This window comes from Tetrao urogallus (genome assembly GCF_951394365.1).
Source record: "Tetrao urogallus genome assembly, chromosome: 8".
NCBI lineage: Eukaryota > Metazoa > Chordata > Aves > Galliformes > Phasianidae > Tetrao > Tetrao urogallus.
In genome coordinates, this window is record NC_136821.1 from 21,430,312 (window position 1) to 21,452,121 (window position 21,810).

The 21,810-nt window shown below is 40.4% G+C and overlaps 1 protein-coding gene across 1 annotated transcript in view; it reads left to right on the top strand.

Annotated features, from left to right (window-relative positions):
* Positions 1-18,607: 18,607 nt before the first annotated feature.
* AGPS (alkylglycerone phosphate synthase) overlaps positions 18,608-21,810 on the top strand; it is a gene marked incomplete at both ends in the record, with an annotated part of 50,375 nt that continues 47,172 nt past the window's right edge. The window contains one exon of the mRNA XM_079539416.1: positions 18,608-18,801. Within this exon, the coding sequence (XP_079395542.1) occupies positions 18,608-18,801 (194 nt within the window). The remainder of the gene's footprint in view (positions 18,802-21,810) is intronic.

The window sequence follows — 21,810 nt, forward strand, 5'->3', positions numbered from 1 at the left end:
AATTACACTGTTCTTTTGCTTTGCCATATCCTGTGCAAACTCATTTCTAGTGGCTGGGGAGAGGTAGGAGAGTTTCCCATCACTTTATTTTCCAATTACTGCAGGCTGTCTCTCTCACTGAAAAGCTACTTGTATTACTCATGCAATCTTTATCAATTTGCTTGATTCTAGATCAAAACCACTACTTTTGGGGTGCTTCACTTTTTTATACATCTTTAATTCTCTCTTCACTGCTATTAGAAGGTTTTTGCAAAGTACAATTGTACATGTCAGGAGTATGCTGAAGTTTACTTATTTTCCCAATGAATACATTAAAAATGAGTCTGAACAACTATACCTATACCTGTCGTACCCTAAACATCTATCATATCCTCACAGTTCAATGTGTGACATGTCTTTGCAACACAGCATTGATATTCCCAATATATGACAATGTACAGTGAGCCATGTTCTGGAGAACCCTATAGGAGAACAGGAGCAGCAGTTTGGTAGTTGGCAGGATGAGGCAGCTGGCCTGTGAGCAGCCTGGGAGCTTCACAGGCAAATAGCTTGCTGCTGGCAGGATGTCATTAGCGGCAGCAGGATGACATAAGGAGGCAGGAGACGCAACAAAACTGCATATGTGACTGGCAGAAGAGTAGTGTCTAAGAGTCCCAAGGCCCACTTGATTCCATCATAATCCTCATTTGAGTTTCAGCTGCAGGGCTGGTGACTTTGACACTGTTAAGAGTTAATTGTGGTTAATTGCACTTAAGGGAGTTGCCCTACTTGTTCCCAGAAAGCCATAAAGCGGTCGCACTACTTTTGCAGCCCCTATGTGTTAAACGAGGACACCCTGCTAACAGAAGCCTGTGGAGTCTCATGTTTGGCACTGCTGGCTGAGAGAGGTGGCTGCCTGCATTCAGGGGACAGGTGGTCCATAAAGCAAGAGAAGTTATGGCTTGCTTATCAAAGCCAGTCTGAGTTTTTAGGTAAGATTTTCATGAAAAATGGAACATGTAAAAAGAAAATCTACTTCATGATTACATCTGCTGTTTCTCTTCAGCCATTCCTTTTCACAATTTGTCTGAACAGATCACTCAAGTTTGCACAGCATAAGCAGTCAAAATATTTGTTGCTTGTGGTCCTGAATCTTCCAGATGCTGAGTGGTTGCTATGCAAATCTCTAGTATTATTCACTCGGAACAGAAATCATACTTAAGAGAGATTGATGCCACAGATATGCTTTGTTTTTTCTTTTGAAAGCTGGCAAGGTGCTTTTTTAACAAATGTTCCTGAGTTCTGCGCATGTCATCACACATCTTGTGATGATAATTTGTGCTATAATTACAATAAGTGTATCAACATAATTCTTAAAAACTATGGCAGAATGCAACCATTACTCCTTGACCCTGCATTGATCGTAGATGATTTCTTGTATTCATTTATAGATATTCAATCCAACCATTTTCAGTCAAATGACTTGTTTTCAAGCTCGCAAAGGCTGTTTCTGAAAGAATATAGTGTGTGTGTTATATTAGTTTTCACACAGCTTATAAGTGCAACAAGAGAGCTGGAGAGGCATTGTCAGATGAAAACAAGTCAATAGGAACATGGATGATTTTCTTAGGTGAGCCAAATAAAGCAGAAAATTCAGGCATGCACTGGACTAAGTATTATAACTTGTGATGTTTAGGAGCTCTGCAAGTCTTTGTCACTTTGCAGATTTAACAAGAATAAGAGCTTTTCTGAAAGCGAGATTTTTACTGTTGCTCACGCACAGAACTTTTTCTCTTCTAATATAGCCAACTTACTGGCTATATGAGCTGGCTAGCATTTCAGCAAACTAAATTCCTGGTGCTCTGCCTGATTTCCTTGGAAAAACTGAAGCTGCTTTTAAGGAGGTTCTGTGAGAAAACACAGTGGAAGAATTAGTTTTGCTAACTTTAGCCTGCTTATATGGGGAAGACTTGCAGATGCCCTCAGGCATGAACTTGGTTACATAAAGAGTAAGAAATACAAAATAAATCATATTCTTTAATTCTAAATTGCATTATTTGATGTAATAAGAACTTCCAGACCAGATCAAATCTAAATTAGTTGCCTGACAGTGGTAATTCCCAGATGTCTCTGAGGAAATTGCCCTATTCTTCAACCTCCTTTCCCACCTCCACCAGTATAATGGATAATTATATAACAACCTGACTACAGGGGAAGTTATTTTTTACCCTCAGGCTGGTGGCTGATTTATGCCCTGAACTGAGAACATTTATATCCATTATGAATTTTTATTGGGTCCAATCTAATTCCCCACATAAATGTATGAATATGTATGTATAACCTTTTACTAAATCCTGCTAAGCGCTTGGCATCAATGATACCATTTGCAGCATATTTCATGTGCAGTGAACTTATGCCAATTTTAAATATATTGCTTTTTTACTCTTATTACTGCAGTCAGTGCTTGCTTGGGGAATGTTTGGATGCCAACAAGAGTGGCATCTCCTTCTGCACTTGTCCTGCTTTGAGAGCTGCAGAGAGCAGTGAGATCACACCTTGGCCTCCTCCAGACTGGACAACTCAAGTAACCTCAGCCTCTCCTTTTGCTAGCTTTGCTGCCCTCCTCTGGACACTTTCATGGACCTTAATATCCTTTCTATATTGTGGAGATTGGAACTGCGTGCAACTGTATGAACTGTATTCAAGCTGAGATCACCCCAAAATTAGATATAGAGGGAGACTCGCCTCTTTTGACTATGTCTGTGTCTAATGCATCCCAAAATGCCTTTTGCCTCTTGACTGCGAGGGCAGGCTGCTGGCTCATGTTGAGCCTGCTGTTACCAGCACACCCAGGTCACTTTCCGCAGAGATGTTCTCCTGACACTCATCTCTATCTCTGCCTGTATTAGGCATTGCTCTGTCCCCGGTGCAGCACTCAGCATTTTCCTTTTTTGAACCTCATGCTGTGGATGATTGCCCAATGCAATAATCACAGAAAGTAGACAGGTTTTGACTAGAAGTGAAGGAAGATGGGACAGTCTGTAGGGAAGACTGTTGTATATTCACAATACTGTAGATCGTAGGAAAGAAACAACATAAATTGCTTTACTTTATTCTAGCAAAAGTGAGTGTTACCAACAGTATCTACAATTATAGTAACCTGAAAGGTGAGGTTGACAATAGAAAGGTGTACCCTTGAAAATCAAACCTTGAATTAGTACCTGAAATGAAAAGGGGCCATGAGACAGGCTCAAGTAGTCAATGTATGAAAATCCTTAAGTTTGTGTGTCTTCATAACATCAAGTCAGTGATGAAATGGCATTAAGCTGAATGGGGATGTACTCAGAGCCAACAGACATTCAGAGTGATTGTGTCAGACGGCAGGATCTGAGAGGCAATACTAATGTAAAAGAACTTCTGTGAGTAGGATATCCGCGGATAAAGCCACAAAGTTAAAATCTGAATGTAAATGTTTTAGTTTGGGAGTGCTGAGAAATCGTCTTCTGTTGGTTCACTTAACTAATATAATGACCAGTTGTTACATTTTTATCCAGTTTAAAATTTCCCTGCAGCTCAAGGTAATTTAGATCTGAGATTTTGGCTCAACTCCATTCCTAGCCTGTACTCAGTATAAATTATTGCCCTGAAACCATGACATGTTCAATTTATCCTCCACTTTAAATGGCTGAAGAGTACATGCATAATTCTGTGCATGCCCCACTTTCTGTAATCTACTGTGACAAACAGACCAAGTGACTGAAACTACTAGGTAAGACACTTTATTTTAGTCATGAGCCCACACCCAGCTGAAGTTTAAATACCAAGTAAAAATGACTTTTGAATTATTTGACTTGAATTAATGCCAAATTCAATCTTATGCGGTCTCAGAGAGGGGAAAAAAAAAAAAATTGGAATAAAACCAGTGATTTATGTGTAGGAATATAAGCAGCAATTGAAATAACAGTTGTGGATCACAATGAAAAATATGACAGGTGTTTGGTTTTTTTTTTTTGTGCTATTGTGATTGTGGGATTGGGAACTTGGTGATGATTTGATACAGAGTTGAGGACCTTCATTCCCAGTTCCATCTATTATCAAAAATTCTGGCCAGGCTCTGTGTGCCATGCTCCACTACATTGTTCTCTATTGTCCAGTAAAATATAAGATGACAAATATTCTCATTCTGGAGAGAAAAGTCTGAAGTAATTATATCACACGTGTCTGAAAGAAATCATACATTTTCTAACTCAAAATAACTGTGCTAAGAAATGTATCCAGAAATGCTGCACTTTTGTGTTGAGTTTTGATCTTCTGGCTCAGTTTCAGTTTTGTCCATTAGTGCCATGAGTTCAGATGTAGGAAAGTTAACTTGGCAGAAATCTGGGCTGCCTAGAATTTAACCAGTGTTATTCATCCCACAGGGGTAACGTTTTCTAGGATGATTTTGTGTTCTGAAATACTACTCTTTTTCTTAGAGTTTTTGTTACTATGTAGCAAGCCCTGCTAATAAAGTCATGTTCGTTTGCCATTTGCTAGTTCAGAACATCAGCAAGACAGCTTTTTAGCTCTACCTACTCACTCCAACATTCAACTCAAGCTAGAAGAAGTGGCTCAGGAGTAGTTACTTAAAAAGCTTGGTTTTGTTGTTCTGTTTGGCTGCTTGTACCAAGGGAGATTTTGAATACTGAAGTCATAGACAGGTCTGACTCCTTGTATCTGTTTATGTAATTTTGTCCTCAGCCAGAGACCTATTCTCTAATTTGATATTTCTCAGTGGATTTTTTTTTCTGAATTACCATGCCAAATGGTTGTCCACTTTAGTTTTTTCATAGGAAGGCTCCTGTTCAATTTCAGATACTTTTCAGTCTGTTCCACTTCAGTGGTCTGCACTCCTCCTCAGAGAGCCTTGAGCCTTCTTCATATTTGAGGTTGCCAGCTCTCTCTTTTTTTCTTTTTCCAAACAGCCAATTTTGTTCTGAAGCTCTTATGACTGAGCCAACTTTCATTCCTTTCATAAAGGGATACTCTCTTGTTATTGCAATTGAGGAATTCTGTAAGAGGCTTTTCACGTCTCCAGGGAGTTATGTACATTAAAAGCTTGCATTAGGCTCTAACTAACATTTGTTCATGCAGTATTCATTTATTGGCAAATTGCATTTGTTTCCGCTATTGATATGTACTTGTAAGTTTATTTCTAATGCTGCAGTTACATGATAATACATGACTGAATAAGATATATGCTCTGTTTGAGTAACAGAAGCAGCTAGATGCCTGAATTCAGTGCAATGTACACTGCCATCTTGTGTTCTGAAGTTCTAGTGAATATAAAAATGTGCAGTGTACACTGTAGCCTTTCACAAAATAGGTACTGGCTATATTAGTGGAATATGCAAGATATTTGTTGTTGTCTTTCTAGTAAAATATAAATATCACTGATAACTCTGAACTTGTCAGTTTGAAGGATCCATTTCTTTTAATTAATGACTTATGGGCATCTTGGACAAAACAGAAAAAAAAAAAAAAAAAAAAAACAAACAAACAAACAAAAAACCCTGCAGTTGAAAATTTTGCTGCAGCCAAGCCATTCTGCATTCTCCTTTCCAGCAATGAGGTTCAACATGGGCTCCAAGGAATAGGTCTGTTGTAAGGCAACCTCTGAACTGGTGTAGTGTTCCCAGACTAGCTGTCTGCCAAATGCTTCTCTTCTGCAGAAGGGGTGTGTGATAGAAAAGAGGGTAGACTTGTATTCTTAGCTGGAATATCTGTTTCTCTTTGGAGCAGTTGTCTTCAGAATGTAACTGGATCATCCCTAAGGCAGTGCCAGTATGCACCAGAGTACTGGCTAATTAGCCTGAAGGAGGACCTACAGTGACACTTACTTAAAAAATGAAGAAAAAGAATCTTACATCTCTGCCCTGTAGTATTTATTCAAAACAGATTCAAAACAAAAAACAGTGACAGATCTTGGTGGATGAAATAAGTGCTGCTTGCTCTTCCAGTAAAAATAATTCTGTGCTAATCAGAGAAGTGGAGTTGTACGTGTGTACTTCCAATTGCTTTCACTGTAAACAAAAAAAAACCAAACACATATAATGTATATTTTGCTCTGCCTCATTTTTTTTATTAATTCCAGTTTCTTCATGTAGATGCTCATCAACAAAGGTTTTATAAAATCCAGATAATGTTGCCTGAAATGAACATAAGCAAAAAAAGTGGAGCTAAAAATCTTTAACTAAGCTTGGAGACTGGGGCAGTGCAAGGAATACTACAAGCATATCATAGCAGCAGATGTCATGGTAGAAAGGTAGAATGGCAGAAAACAGTGGCAGGAGGCCCAGCAGAGAACGACTCTTGGCCTTACTTGTGCATTAGTTCTGATTGGGTTTGCTGCTTTCCAGTTACCTTCTATTTCACCCATTTGGCATTCCTTAGCTCTTAGTTTATGCATACTTTTATTTAACATCCAATATGACTTTCCACTTCTGAAAGGCAAATGGTTATGGCACCTGATATGACTTGTGCATGCAGTTCTCTCTCTCCTAAGGTTTATTTTTATGGCTTAAATGTGTAATAACTGAATTTAAACAACTTCTGTCTCTTGTGAAAGGAGCAGTTAGAATGTTTCTAAAGAGCTTTTGCGCCTGTGACAATACTTTCATCATACTTTACTTCCTTTTGTGCTTGCCTTCAAAAGTTAGCATGTGGTTGTGATTGCATAATCCCATTTCAGTAAGTTTGGAGTTAAAGCTTTTTGTACACTGCAGTACCACCTCTGGGCTTTATCCAGAAACTATATTTCAGAGAAAACGTCTCCAGTGTAGACTTCCACGATCCCTTTTACGAACACCCTGTGACTTCAAGTCACAGTCATTGTACAGAACTGCAAATGCCAAATGCAGCTGTGACTATCCGAATTTTCAGTGCTCTGAAAATTTCAGAATGGTTAGAGAAAGAACGAGGTCAGAGAACAGTAGATGGAGTTTCACTAAGCAAAACTTCAGGCATTTATTTGTGTTTTTTCTCCTGTAATTAAGCTTAACGTTTCTAAGTTTTTCCAGTGGCACAAAGCCAATTTTACTATTGAGGAAAAAGTTGGAGAGATCTGTGACAGAGCACAACATAATTAGGCCTTGAATTTAAAGTTACCATTTTTTTTATTTACTGACAAAACTGCCTTTCCTTTAAAGTGTCCATCTGTAGGACTGTAAATGTCAGTGGAAAAGCCTCTGCTTAGCTTGTATTTTGTGTTACCAAGAGCAGCTGGCCATTTGCTGGGTGAAAGGAAAGTTGTGCTTTGTTGTATTTGGAAGCAAAGGTTAGGAATACCACACCCGAGTCCTTGTGAATGATACATTTGGGTTGTGTCTGCCCAAACAGTGTCTTGTTAACCCTCCTTGCTTGGTTTACCAGCTCTCCTCAGGTCAGAATCCAGTATTACGCAGTTTCAGATGTTGTTCATGTGGATATATTGTCTATTTTGCTGTCCCCAGTTGTGGTCAGAGATGAGATCTTGGGATCCAGCTTCAGGCTTGATGGCAGCACAGGAAACAAGGATGCCACGCTACCTGGAGTTCCCAGATCCTGGGCTGGGACTGCTCACAAAGCCTCCAGTAGATAGAAGCTTGCTGCTAGTGCATGTGGCTGCCAGCACATCAGCAGGCACTTCTGCAGATAAACCTCTGTCCTCAGAGAGTGCTCTGGTACTGGGTTTGAAGGCAGCAGAACCACTAAACCTGCTGCAGGGATTGATAGAGCTGTGGAGAGGGATGACAAGTTCACAGCAGAGGCATTGATTCAAACAAGCTCAGTGCTCCATAAATCTGGAGATGTTTGTGCTCAGGAAGGCTTAGGAATTGTGGGATATGTAGTATCACCAGGAAGAGAAATCTGAGGCTCATAATTTTCCTCTTTACATTTTTTTACAGTGTTAGAAACTGGTTAGAAGCTGTGATACAATATATTTACACAATATAACAGAAGTGTTTTAAAATTCTTTCTTAATAAACAAATGTGCACTTCAGCTAACTTAACTAACATATAATTGCTAGAAGTCTTTATGGAATATATGTGCTATGTCTCTGTGTTCTCTGTGACCAGAGAGCTCTTCATTGACAATGCAATGCTTGCAGCACTGATCCTTTTGTTAGAGAGTTTGAATGACATATTGAGCAGTACATAAGGAAATGTAAGCATCTCATTGGAGGAATAATGCAGAAATGGTCCCTTGCCTTTTAAAGAAAAAAAACAAGCACAAGAAAAATTCAGATTAGTGACTCAAAAATAGGCATATCAGCAGTGTCTTGATCTCCTGTGTATCAGAAGCATTACCCTCTACATGGCAGTAAAAATTTGGTATTTAAATAGGAGTAGGGCAGTCTTGGCCTGAGCTGCTTTGTACCATGATGTCCATGGCAAGTGCTACTGTTGTCACAGCAAGACAACATCTTGATAAATGTCTCAATTTTGTCTCTCCCTCTGCTAAATTTATTGTAGTGATTTATTCTTCCTTCAGTTACAAGGTTGTACTATTATCCTTAGCTGCCCTTCTCAGACTAATCCATACGTTGGCCAGGAGGGAGTGCTCTAGCAGGGCTGCCAACGCTATTATCCCTGAGTCTTAACCGGCCCTGTTCCAGCAAGCTTGGGAATGATTGCCCTGAGGTTTCTCATCAAGCTGCTTCCAGCTCACAAGAACACGAGAAGTCACTCAGTGATTTTTATGCCTAGTCATTTGGTATTTAGTCATTTACAGTATTACTTTCTTCCTCGAAGTTTGGCACTGCTTTCTTTTCCCCCACTTTCTGTTTGCAATTGTTTCCCTGCTCCTAAACTTCCCGTGCTGCAGTGCTGAGGAGCCATGCATACAAGGGCAGTTTGTTTTTTAACTTCTCAACATACAAAGCATGTTGTGTTAAAGAGAAAATAAATTCTGTTTTTCTCTCACACATTTGAAAATATCTACCTTCTTCAGTGATATCATTGCATGTAATGGAGCAGTAAGCTGGTCCCCTATCACACAAAGAAAGCTGTAGAGATTAATTATCTCACAAATATTTTGGAGAATCAAGCAGTTCACCCATTTGTGCTGCTCCATTTCCCATGTTTTCAGCTGAAAGAACATGCTGCTGTCTAAATTGATGGCATCCTTTTCAGCTGAGACCAGCTTAATCTATTTTCTGTTCTTCAGAAAAGGAGCTGCCTTTGTTATCCCTTGTATGCACCACATTTCTCTATTGAAACAAAGCACTGGTGAACAGCACTGGCTTGACAGTGCCTGAAACTGGAGTCCTCAGGTCTGGTGCAGCACAGCAGTAAGACCATTTAGGGTGCAAATTCAGCAGTATGAGCTTTAATTTTATATACTTAATTAAACTTCCACACTATGCAGAAGAATTCAAATCACATCATTGTAAGGAAGGAAGCAAAATTTTAAAAGGGTAAAACCCACAAATGACCAATAATTTCAAAAGTGAAAGGAAGGCAGCCTTACAGACTGCCTTAGCCACTCATGGTTTGTCTGCTTTAGCAGTGCTTGCTTACTTATATCTAATGATGCTTTTTAATAGCTCCTACCTATGGCTGTCCACCCTGCCCTTCTCCAAAAAGGCCTTGTTTAATAGTTTATTTATGGCCTCGAATATTCAGGGAAATTACCACTCATTCCTTTTCATTCCTTGTAATTTGCAAAATTCTGTAAATCACCCCCTTTCAGTAGCGTCTCTCATGTTAAAACTGTGTTTTAATAACTGTAACTTATCTGCATCTGAGCAGAAATGTTGCTGTCACTCATACAAATACTCAGTTCAGCTGCCCTTCGCTCTTGGCCTAATCTATAATTGAATCGATGTTTGTTTTGTTTCACAGAAGGAACTTATTTACTTCTTGATCTCATTAGTGCTGCTTTACATTGTCTCCTACTTCTTGTTCTTGTTTCTCAGAGCAAAGCTAAAGAGCTTAGACCCAAGTGTTGAAAAAGGAGGATGAACTAAGGTGTGGTAGTTGCATACTTCAGCCCAAAACAAAAGGCAAATGTTACAGTGATGTGCAGTGTAATTATAATGTACGCAGGCCTGGTGTAATGATAATGACGCTGATGGCAAACCAGGAAATCCCATCTCTGCTGTGGTTAGCCACGTGCATGCAGCACCATGTGGTGTGCTCCACTAACCAGACATGGCTCCCTGTTCATAGTTCCGTGCCTCTGCTTCCTTCTGATCCACTCTTGAGACAGCAGATCAAGAGAGAGCATTAGATGCTCAGTTCCCCCACCTGTTTCTGTCTACACACTTCTTGACTTGCTTAATCTATTCTCATCAACTTTCCATTAGTAATTACCTTTATAGGATAATTGTGCTACCGTGTGGGAGGTAATTATGGGGTAATATAAGAGCATATAAGAGAATGATATAGATATTATTGAGAAAACGTTGTCAGTTTTTTCTTATTCTAAGCTGCAGATGCTTAATTCTTCTTTGATATCTATTTCCATAAAGATAATGAAAAAAACTTGGGTTTTAAGCAAAGGGAAAAAATGCCAGTTGTCACAAATAAGAAGAGGAAAATGACAAAAGCAATGGAATTATGTGACAGAAGCCTCAATAAAATCCAACGCTTAATTCAAATACAGCTCACATTTAAAGTGTGGTTTTTGTTTTTTTTTTTTTCATTTTAAAGAATCACAGGATTACTCAATTTGAGAGCAGTTTTTGTATGGTATATTCAAACACTCCCCTTGTCCCAGATATGGTGTTTACACAATTGCTTAATTGTGTGTCTGATGTTGCATACCTTGGTATTCCCTAGAGCACACTCAGGTAATTGTCTTAAAATGTAATAGACACTAGGAGATAAAGTTCCTTCTCATTAAATGCTGAGTTTGGATTTGTTTGTTAAGCTGCCTTGCTATCTGATCCAGGAAGCTTTTTTTGTTGCTTTTGTTGTTGCTGTTTGTTTGAGTGGGTCTTTTTGTTGTTGTTTGTTTGTTTTCTTTTGAGCTAGCTACAATAATCAAGTGCTCTACCTTTAAGTGAAATGTTAAACTTGGTTATCTGGTAGATGTCCATTTTCCACATTAAAGAATTCTGTAATAAGATTCAGTTGAGAACTGCACAGATACACTAAGCTTTTCAATACCTTTTTCATATTTTAATTACACAAGTGAAAATCCAACAGACTTAAATTGCATTCCATCACCTTTAGTCCTCTCCATTCCATTGTATTTCTCCTCTTTCTGAGATGTTATTTCTCATCCTGACAATGCAGAGCTCTTGTCACTCCTACAGGCTTCTCAAGAAGATGCGAGAGATAGAACCATAGAATCCTTGGAGTTGGAAGTGACCTTTAAAGGCCATCTAGCTAAACTCCCCTGCAATACAACAGGGATATCTACAGCTCGATCAGGTTGCCTAGGGTCTGATCCAGCCTTGCCTTGGAAGTCCGGAGGGATGGGGCATTCACCACATCTCTGGGCAGTCTGTGCCAGTGCCTCACCACCCTCACTGTAAAAGACCTTTTCCTTATATCTACCCTCTTTAAGCTTGAAACAATTTCCCCTTGTTCTGTTGCCCCAGACCCTGCAAAGAGTTTGTCCTCTTCTCTATAGCTCCCCTTTGGATATTGAAAGGACTTGAGTTTTTGAAAGTTTTTGAAAAATCTTTCAACTTTATTGGAAGATTTGGGTTTCTAACTAAAATACAAGCAACATTCTTTTCCGCAATACAGAAGAGATACGACAAGAGTTATTTACTCCAATACTATGTACAGGGACATAAGTAAGGGAAATACATAATTAAGCATGTGCTTTCATTGGTAATTCTTTGAAATGCTGGAAATTGTGGCAGATTGGGAGAATTTTAGTGCATCAAACTGCATACTTAGATTATTTAACAAAGTGCTATAATTCAGTCTTGCTTCCAGTGTTTCCCCTGATGATGTGATGTGATATATGTTGAGATCCTAGTTGTATCCTGAGTTGATCTCAAAATTCATACACATTGGAACACAGGTGACAGGAGAGTGCCAGGATATAGCACTGTCAGAGGAAATTGTTGAACATGATTAGTGTTTACTACAACCAGATTCTTTTGAATCAATTATACATGGAACTCTTCTCTGTTGTCTGCTGACTACCAAAGCAATACATCTCGGGAAAGAAGGCATCTTTCCTTTCCAAACACACATAACCTACACAAATGAAGAAAGAATCATCATTTTATGAATTAAATGTCTCAAAAAGAAACTACCAACTCTAGTCAGGATGAACTCATAAACTGAACTGAAAGTGGTCATTCTCCAAAGTGGATTTTCACTGTTGCAATGCTTCTCATCAGACTCTTCCAAAGAAGGGCATAAAACTGGAATGAAAAATGAAAGTTCTCGAAGTAAATGAAGAGAACTGAGCATCTCTGACTTACGAGATTAAGTCATCAAGATAAAATGCAGGTGCACAGGAGCTACAGCAGGCAAGAAAGCATACAGGAGGCAAATAGTTTCCATAGAGGCTCCCTTGTCATGCTGGGCAATTGTATTTCACTTTAATTGACAGCTCTGTTAAAGAAGGGGAAGGAGAGAAATTCTTGGGGCAATAAACAGGAGTGTGGAAACCACACTTGAGCTCCTTTGGGTAACACCTTGAGAGCTAACTGTCTGTAAATGTCAAATTATGCTTACTTCCACCAACAAAGCCACAGGAAGCCATATGTGGTAAGTTTATTCGGTTTTACTGAATTGCCTCGGTAAACAAATGCAGAAACTGTATCTCTTGACAGGCTTTTGACATACATTGTGGAAGGGTTGAAAGATGGCAGGGATGTACACCTCCTCACAGTGCTTTCTTCCTTTCATCTGGATGCAACAGGACCGTTGTTAGAATAGATTAAAGAAAGTAAAATAAGAATTCATTGAGACCTTGCAAAGCACATATACTATAAACTTATCTGCCACTCTTGTTACCAGTGATGGAGTTTAAATGGATTTACTACCAGAAGTAAACAGAATAAACAAATAGAAATTTGTCTTATTCAGTTTGCAAAGATCTGCTTTGAATTGATAGATATAGAAACACACCCACACATATATCTAACTATTTATCAGATACATTTCTTGCAAGCAAAAGATGGAGTAGGTAAAATAGGTCTGACATGGATAATAGTAGTATACTACTTCTAACTGCCCTGGGACACCAGTGGAAGGCATAGAGAAGTTGTAACCATTTTGCAGTGGAGTCAATATACATTTTTTTAATGTGTCATTGACAAGGGTTCAGCACTTGCTTCTCAAGCGATCAGCTCTTGTTCAGCTCTTGTTCAGGTATAGACATCTAGGCTGTTCTGACCATCTTGTTGATTGAAAGCTGAAATAGTTGGAAATGTAACGAGAGAGAGCTAACTGCTGTGTACAAAAAAGTCTGCATTTTTTACATGTTAAAGAGATAACATACTGCCCACTAACCTTTTCCATATAGGAAAGTCAGCTACTAGTTGGAGATCTCTAGATAAGAGATTTCATTCATGGTCCAAGCTCTGTAGATTTTTATCTGTTTTATCCTAGTTTCAGTTCTTCCTGTCCTTGTGTAAACTTTCCATATCCTGACCTTTGCCAATGGCTTGAAGTCCTGCAGGCTTCTCCCTAGCTGTGACCTTTGAGACCTGGGCCTTTCTCAGACTGTAGTATTGAATCCTGTATCTTAAGTCTCCTATTGCCATAAGCTGGTAGTTGATGGGTGGATGGATGCGTTGCCTTTCCCTCAGGGTCTCTGCTTACTCTATAAAAATGACACAAAGGCTAAGTAGAAGAAATTGTTTCAGGAAAACTTACTGATCTATTCAAATAATAACGGAACTCCTCCCAGTGAATCAATTAGTTGGTGTTGAATGATGGATTCATCAAAGGGTGTAAGCTTTCCACACTGGTGATCAAAGTGAGTAATACATAGGTGAGCTTGAGGGCTTATGTCCTTTTTGCCCATCTGTTGCCCCATAAGTTTCTTCTGAGCTCATGATTCAGCTGTGGATGTCCCACACCCATCCTGTTCTTAAGAGAGCCAAAACCCCACCTCTTCTGTAGGTGGTGGCTTTTTTTGCAGGGTTACAGAAGTGCAGAACAAAAAGGTGTTCATAGTACATTAGTGTCAATCACATCTGAATTGGACTGCAAGGAAGCAAGATCTGAAATACACTTCATTCAAGCAGCATTTCCTTCTGTTTTAACTTTGCAAGTAGTTCAATGAAAGGAAGACTCTTGAAAAAAAAATAGTTCTTTTGCCCTGCTCATATTCTGCTCATCTGTTTTAAAGAAATCCTTTCCTTTTGCTGAGGAAATACATTTTAATTAAGATATAGTTTTCCCAAATTACAGAAAAAGGTAGCTGTGCTCCTTTGGAAGCTGTTTCACAATGGTATTTTTCAGGTAGCGTATCTAGGATAAAAAAAAGTCTTTTACTGACGCATGAATTGTTTAAGCTAACATTTAAAAATCTCTGTCAGGATTAAAGACCAAAGAATCCCCATGCTGCTTCAGACCAACAATGATCCTGCAGAGTGTTCTGTCTGTGGTGCAGGCTACAATCATGAGCTCAAGTGTATCTCAAACAGACGTCTGGAAGAATCAGAACCAATAAAGCATATGTGATATTTCCCCCTAATATTCTGCCATTCTCCAACCGTTTTCAGTTTAGAGATTTTCCTAAAATCGCTACAGTAAGGTGAGACTGATCAGGGCCAGTGAGGTGAGCTAGCGCCTCCTGGGCCCTGGTGACATTCCTTGTACTCACATAACTATTTTCTTGTGTGAGGAAGTTGCACTATAATAAACATTATCAACATTTCTCTTAGTTGTTCAAGTTTTTAGAATTAAAGTTTACCCATTTGTAAACTGAACTATTTTTCTGTTTCTGTTGGAAGCTACACTGTCTGCTTGCCATAGTTACTGCTACTGAGAGAATATATAACACCTAACATGTGAAAAAACTTTACTTCGGGAAGAACAGTTCAGCGTAAGGTGCAGGAGATTGGAGGTTACTGTTATACAGAATATAGTAGATAATACCTGAAAATATATGTGTCACTTTTTGCAGCCATTTTTGAACTGAATTGAGTCCTACCAAAGGACTCAATGTTTTTGTTGCTCCATGCTTTTTGCACATCATCTGCTAAAATCTTGGCAATTTAGAGTTAAAGCTCAGCATATTTTACTTAACTCTTCTGCCTCTGATTTTTTTTTTTTTTTTTTTTTACCAGTGTAGGAAAAAATGTTTTTATCGAAAGCCAACTTTTCCTTGTATAAAGCAGAGGATTTTGATTTTCTCACTGTTTACTATTACGATAATGTTATTGTGCTCAGAAGCAGTCAGATGAATTAAGACTAATAAATCTAGTCTGCTATCTAGTCCATAAAGAAACACACAGGTTTCTACTATGGCAGTAGCAGTTCCTGTTAGTTTCAAGAGGCCAGGAACTTTCAGGGATTTCAATAATTTATTTGAAATTTTTCAAAATTCCTTTTGCATTTTTGGTTCAATATACTCCTCTGCCTTCTCTTCAAGATGTGTGTGCAGCTGCTGTTTCAGCATCTTACTTGAGGTTAGATGTGTATCCTATCAATTAGCTCAATTAGCTTTCCTTATCTAATACTTAAGTCTCTTACTTTTTATACAGCCATGTAGTGACAGGACAAGGAGAAATGGCTTTAAACTGGAAGAGAATAGATTTAGACTAGATATTAGGAAGAAATTCTTTACTGTGAGGGAGGTAAGACATTAGAACAGTTTGCCCACTGAGGCTGTGAATGCCCCCTCCCTGGAAGCATTCAGGGCTAGACTGGATGGGTTTTGAACAACCTGGTCTAGAGGGAGGTGTCCCTGCCTATAGCCAGGAGTTGGAACTAGGAGATCTTAAAGGTGCCTTCCAACCCAAACCATTCTGTGACTTTGTGATCTCAAGCAAATGCTGCTGCTTTGGCTTGGCAACTGTTAGCCTGCTTTAAACTACCACTTTGCAGATCTGCTGGAATTTCTGCTGAAATTGTACTTCCCTTTCTTGTCACAATTACATTACTTTCAAAATTGTTGTGTTTGCTAAATTTTCTTTTTAACCCTTCTATTTATCAGTTAGATTTTACGTGAATTGATTAGACATTTAAAAAAAATATGTCAGTGGTTCACAGTGTCAGGCAAATGATGAGAAATAGCAACTTCACAATCTGCCAGTCCATTATGTTCCTACTCTCATTCATGAATATTGCCATCCTTCCAAAGGAGCTGAGGAACACATTCAGAGTGCTGCCACAGAAAGGACTGAGGTTTCCATAAGCAGCACTTCCATTCCCTGTAAGATAAAGGTTCACACTCATTTAAGTACCACCATGCTCTACCACCCCCAGTTAAATCTTTAGATGCACTCTCTTGAAAAGTAATTGGGAACTTTTTAAACAGTTAAGTTCTGAGGTAGTGATAAATGTTGCTCGTCAGATATTGTTAGATTCTATTTTTAACTTGGACCCTTAGAATCAAATAAATGAGCCCATTACAAATTACTGTTCCTTACTAGTAAGTATAGTGCAGAGAAACATTCTGGCAAAATCTGAAGCCTACAATGAACCTGTTATCTCTCCCCAAACCTTCAGCTGTGTGGAATGGTTTAGGTAACAGTGACTTAAAAACCTTCCAACTATATCCAGTACTTCAGTAAACAATGTGAATGGAGAACTCAGTCAAAAGACCTGTGTTTGTTCCCTAAAGACTGCCTCCCCAGCAGCAGATAGTTAAATGCAGATATACATGAGTTAATCCAGAAAGTAGCATACAAATTACTCACGGGGGGGGGAGAAAGGTGGAATTTAACTCAATAACCAAACCCAGGAAAATTGTAGAGTATTTTGTAGTCAAAGTACATTCAGGGCATCAGATTAATCATGGTGAGAATCAAAGCAAAACAGACAGCAGTAGTACCTGGCTTTTATGCACTGCTTTCAACCAGTAGTCTTAAAATGTTTGATCCAATATTGTCATACAGTCCTCAGGGTATTTCTCTTCCAACCAGTCTCTGCAGGGAGATCCTGTTATCCCTGCTTCTATATGAGGAGCTATAACTCAAAGAGGCATCAGTATTACATGTGAAGTAGGGAACTGAACCAAAGTCTCTCTGCTTGTCCTCTACATACTGCTCCCTGGAGAACTTCCTGCTAGTTGGTGCTCCCTAGAGAACTTTCTGCTAGTTGCTTAACTAATGGGAAGGTATCACACTGAAGTATCATGGGAGAAATAGGTCCTTGAAAGGGATTTGAAAGAGGATGAGGCAAGAGTTTTATGAATTTTCAAGTAATTTCCTTTTATATATAAGACAGAATAAGCATAGGGTGAATGAGGATGGAATGGACATAGAAATTAGCAGTGATAGGTAAAATATCATTATGAAAGTGTTAATAATCACAGATACTTGCACTCCTCTTCAAGATTTCCATAAAGCTGTCTGGTGCCATCAAACTGCAAAAGGTAATCACAAAGTAGGTTCTGCCTGATAACAGACTGGACTTTATCTGTGTGAGGCAATTCAGTTTATAGAGAAATGTTGGCATTTATCTGAGGAGTTTGTCTATATCATCATCTAGCTCTGAGCAGAACTAGTTTTACTGATAGATGGTGTGCAGTCCGTTCTTGAAGATAATGGAGGTGACTTCATTCTGTTCTTAGGCAGACAACAGTTTCTCATTTTCACTGCCGCTGAAAAGTAGCCTGGTATAAATACTGAAGTTGCATCTTGAAATTTGCGCTCATTATTTCTTGCTGACAGCACGGACAGGAAGAGCAGATTGACTGCTGCCTTTTACTTCAATAGCAATCTTTTACATATTTGAAGATCTCTGAGCAGGTGTCAGAGGTGTGAGTATTGTCAGAGAGACTGAACCAGAGGCATGAGTGAGAGGTAGAGTTGTGTCAAGCTTGGACGTAAGCAAGGCACGTTGGTATTATCAAGGGTTGTGTGCATGGGGCCAGCAAGTTGGTGCTGGGTGTGTGATTGTGGGGTCTGAGGTGCTCAGGTGCTCACACGTAGAACGGCTCTGTTGGATGGATTTTTTTGAACTACAAATCTGCCACAGCGCTGAGACCTGCAGGCTCATTACTACTGTTGTATTCATTCACTGCAGGTAAATGTGATCAGTACTACAGTACAGGTTACCTCTGTATTTCAGCAAAAGTGCCTGGAGCAGTAGCAGCCTCTGCTCTCACATTAGGACACCGCTGCACTTATCAACACTCATGATAACATCTGTAACACCTGTAAGCCACTGTGTCACCTCACCAACCTATTTCTTAAATGTGTCACCCACGCTAATGCCATTAATGAGCGTTTCATAATTAACTTAGGCAACCCTCAGCTTTATAGAAGCATCTCTCTCTCAGATAGGCTCTCGACAATCAAAGCCCAAGCGACGAAACGTCTCCCGTGAGGCCCGTGCTTTTCCGGCTGCTCACAGCCCCCAGCGGCGGCGGCTACCGCCGGGAAGGGCCCGCTGTCCGCCGCCGGCCGCCCGCAGGGCAGGCCCCGGGCAGAGCTCGGGCAGCGCGGGGCCGCGCCTTCCGCCCGCCTGACCCCTCACCCGGCAGCGCTCCGCGGCACAACACGGAAGTGCCATGGCGGCGGCGGCGGAGGAGGCGGCGGGAAGCGGCGGCGGGTCCCCGGCCTCCGCCCGGCGGCGGCTGCGCATCATCTCCGGGCACCTGCGGGGCTCGCCGCGTGCTGCGGGGCGGGAGGCGCTCTCCCCGAGCCCCTGCAAGGCGCGGAGCGGCTCCGCCGGGCCGGTCGCCGGCTCCATCCCCAAGAAGCGGTGGGTGCGGGCGGGGGCCCCGCGGGGAGCCGGCCTCAGCGGGACGGGGCGGGCGGCCGGGAGTGGGCTGCGGGCCCGGCGGGGCCGGGAGGCGCCGTGGAAGTCCAGGGAGAGCGGTCCTTGGCTTCTGGGATTGAGCGGTGTGTTAGCGTGGGGAGCCGCTCGCTGTCCTCCTCGGAGCTGGAGGAGAAGCTTGGTGATGAAAAGAGCAGCTCGTAAAGAGGGGAGGTTGTGTGCAGGCTTTCTGTGCTCCTGGGCTCACGGATATGTGAGGCCTTGTGGGTGCTACTAAAATGCACTTGTAAGTTGGGCTGTCTTGAATTTATTGGAGGTGAGTGGATGGAAGTATATCTTATGCTCTTTCTGTAAGCGAGGCATCTCTTTTCACGTGAGACCAAGGGAAGACAAACAGTAGAATTACCTAGCAATAAATTGGCTCACCAGCTCTTGGATTTATTTATCTGGTGGATTAAATGCTATAGTTACAGTACGTAGGTATGATTTCAAGTAACTTATTGCTGTCAGGTTCACTTTCTGGAGGAATGGACTCGCATGTATGTTGTGATGCCCCATCCCTGGAGGTGTTCAAAGCCAGATTGGATGGGGTCCTGGGCAGCCTGGTAAAGTATTAAATGGGGAGTTTGGTGGCCCTGCATGTGGCAGGGGGATTGGAGATTCATGGTCTGTGGGGTCCCTTCCAACCCTGGCCATTCTGTGATTCTGTGTGATGTCCCCATTTTCTGATGCCAATTTGCTGTGTGCACATTGCCTTGCTGTCCTGTAAGAGCATCTTATGGCTTAGGTTATGGACAACCCACCACTCTCCATAGAGCAGTGCCAGGCACTGGTGTGATATTTGGCTATATGGTGGCAGCCAAGAAGCTGGCAGGACAAGCAGCAGGTGTGACTCATTGCTCCTGTGTGGAAAACCCATTCAGCTGGTGGCTTGCTCTCAATGTTTTCTCAGACAGCCATGTGAGATAAAAGGAACGGTCTGAGTTACTCTAAGAGACTATTTGTGGCTTGAGCTGAGTTTGACTGCTTTGAGGGGACTGGGATGTTGTAGACGTAAAGCCAAATGTTACAAACTGAGAGCATTTAGCCCTTAGTGAGGGGATGTAACAAGCAGCGCTACTCACTGACAGAAGTGGGTTTTCCCAGAAGTGTTGGCTTCCATACTGAGTTTTTCTTGTATTTGAGTTCAGGAAGAAATCATTGTTTCTGAAAAATACTGACTTAGCTGCTTGTCATGCATTTACTTGACATTGATTTTTATGTAATTTCTGGAGCAGGTTCCCATTGAAGAGCAGCAGAAACATAGTTATATGAAGGTGCATATCGACCTGAGGGTAGCCACTTCTACTGTAGAAACCATGGGCGTGGTGAACTTAACACTTGCTGTTCAATGGGTTAATAACATTGTTCTGCACTATTAGTATTCACTATAGGAGCATAATTGCTATTATTTTGATTAACTTGTTCTGCATGAAGAGTAAATTACATTGCTTCAGGGATCTTAAGGCCAAAGTGATACAACTATGGGACATTATTCTGTGGTAGTGTAAGGGAGCTACTGGAATGTGTTTCACATCATTGGTACAGCTGTCTTGGTGTACTTAGAGCTCAATATTTCTGTGTGTATGGAAATAAAAGCTCTGTTAACAATTGTGATTTACAACTTGCAAATAATAAATGCCTGAGTTCTGTTCTAGTGACTTCCAGCTAATTCGGAGCTGGCTGACCCTTTCATAAGATTTAAAAAGCGTTGGGCAGAAAGATTCATGCCACCATAGGTGAGTCCGAGTGGCTGAGATTACTTAGTGAATGTGGAGGAGGTCAACCCCAGGAATACCACAGCTGTAGAGGTTGTTGCCTTCTGTGAGGCAAATAAAGAAAAGTTCAAGAGTAGTAGAGAAGTCTAGAGAGAATTTAGGAGAGTTAGATTAAGATTTTGAGATGAAGAGAAAATTTAACTATATTGGGGAAAGAAAAAGGCGTTTTAAAGCGAACAACTTCGGATATTATTAGATTTTATCAAAGGTGCTTTTGCTTGAATGAGAAGGGAAAGAGGTTCTTGAGATGAATTTGAAGAATGCTGCACAGTGACTGTAACAGTTATCTGAGGCTTGCCAAAAACAAAGAGTTTTGGGAAGTCGACTTCTTAACTTTGCAGCTAGGTTCACATGGGTGATAGGTTTAATGCTGGATACTCAGCATTTAGTTAAACTTACTTTCGTTCGTCTGCGTGGCAGTTTTGCTTGGGTAGTACAAAGACACTTGTGTAAGGCTAAGAATGCAATGGACATTTTAATAGAGTTCTTTGCTTTAGGCGTGACCGGAATTCTTAGGCAGTTGTGTAATTAAAAGTCACTGTTTAAATATGTGCTTTCCTTCATTTGGTAAGCCCCTAAGCAAAACCAAACACCATTGTCCGTGGTCATATATTGGGTGTAAGAGGCTGAGTCTAGAATTCCTGCAAGGATTTTGAGGCAATAATCAGTTATAAGGAAACTTCAGGTATCTAAAAGAGCTTATTCAAGTGTTTCAAGGTTGTAGTAAATGTATTAGATGTAAAAAATAATAGCTGAACTTGCATTTCAGACTGTGATTACTGAGCAATGCAGCATACAGGAGATGAGCTGGTTAAATACAATAGGTTTTTAAAGTGTAAAAGTGAGTCTAAGGAGGTTTGGTTCTTTGCTTAGTAACTCAGCTGGTTAAATATCTTTTGCTGACAGAGGATTATTCCATGTTGAGTACTTGACCTACTCTGGCAATGCTTCTTTATTTCAGTTTAAGGGTGTCTGACCCCAGTAAAGCTGAGCAATCGAAGAGTGGAAGACGCTGGAGTACTTTCAACTTAGATCTTGGAGTAGGTTACAAGGTCTTGAAACTGCTTAAAATAAAACTTGTGTTTCTGGTAACTTCTTTTATCTGTATAGATATTCACACTTCCCATTGTAACAAGCTCTGTGCTTGAAACGAATCAATCTGTACTAAATTTTGTGT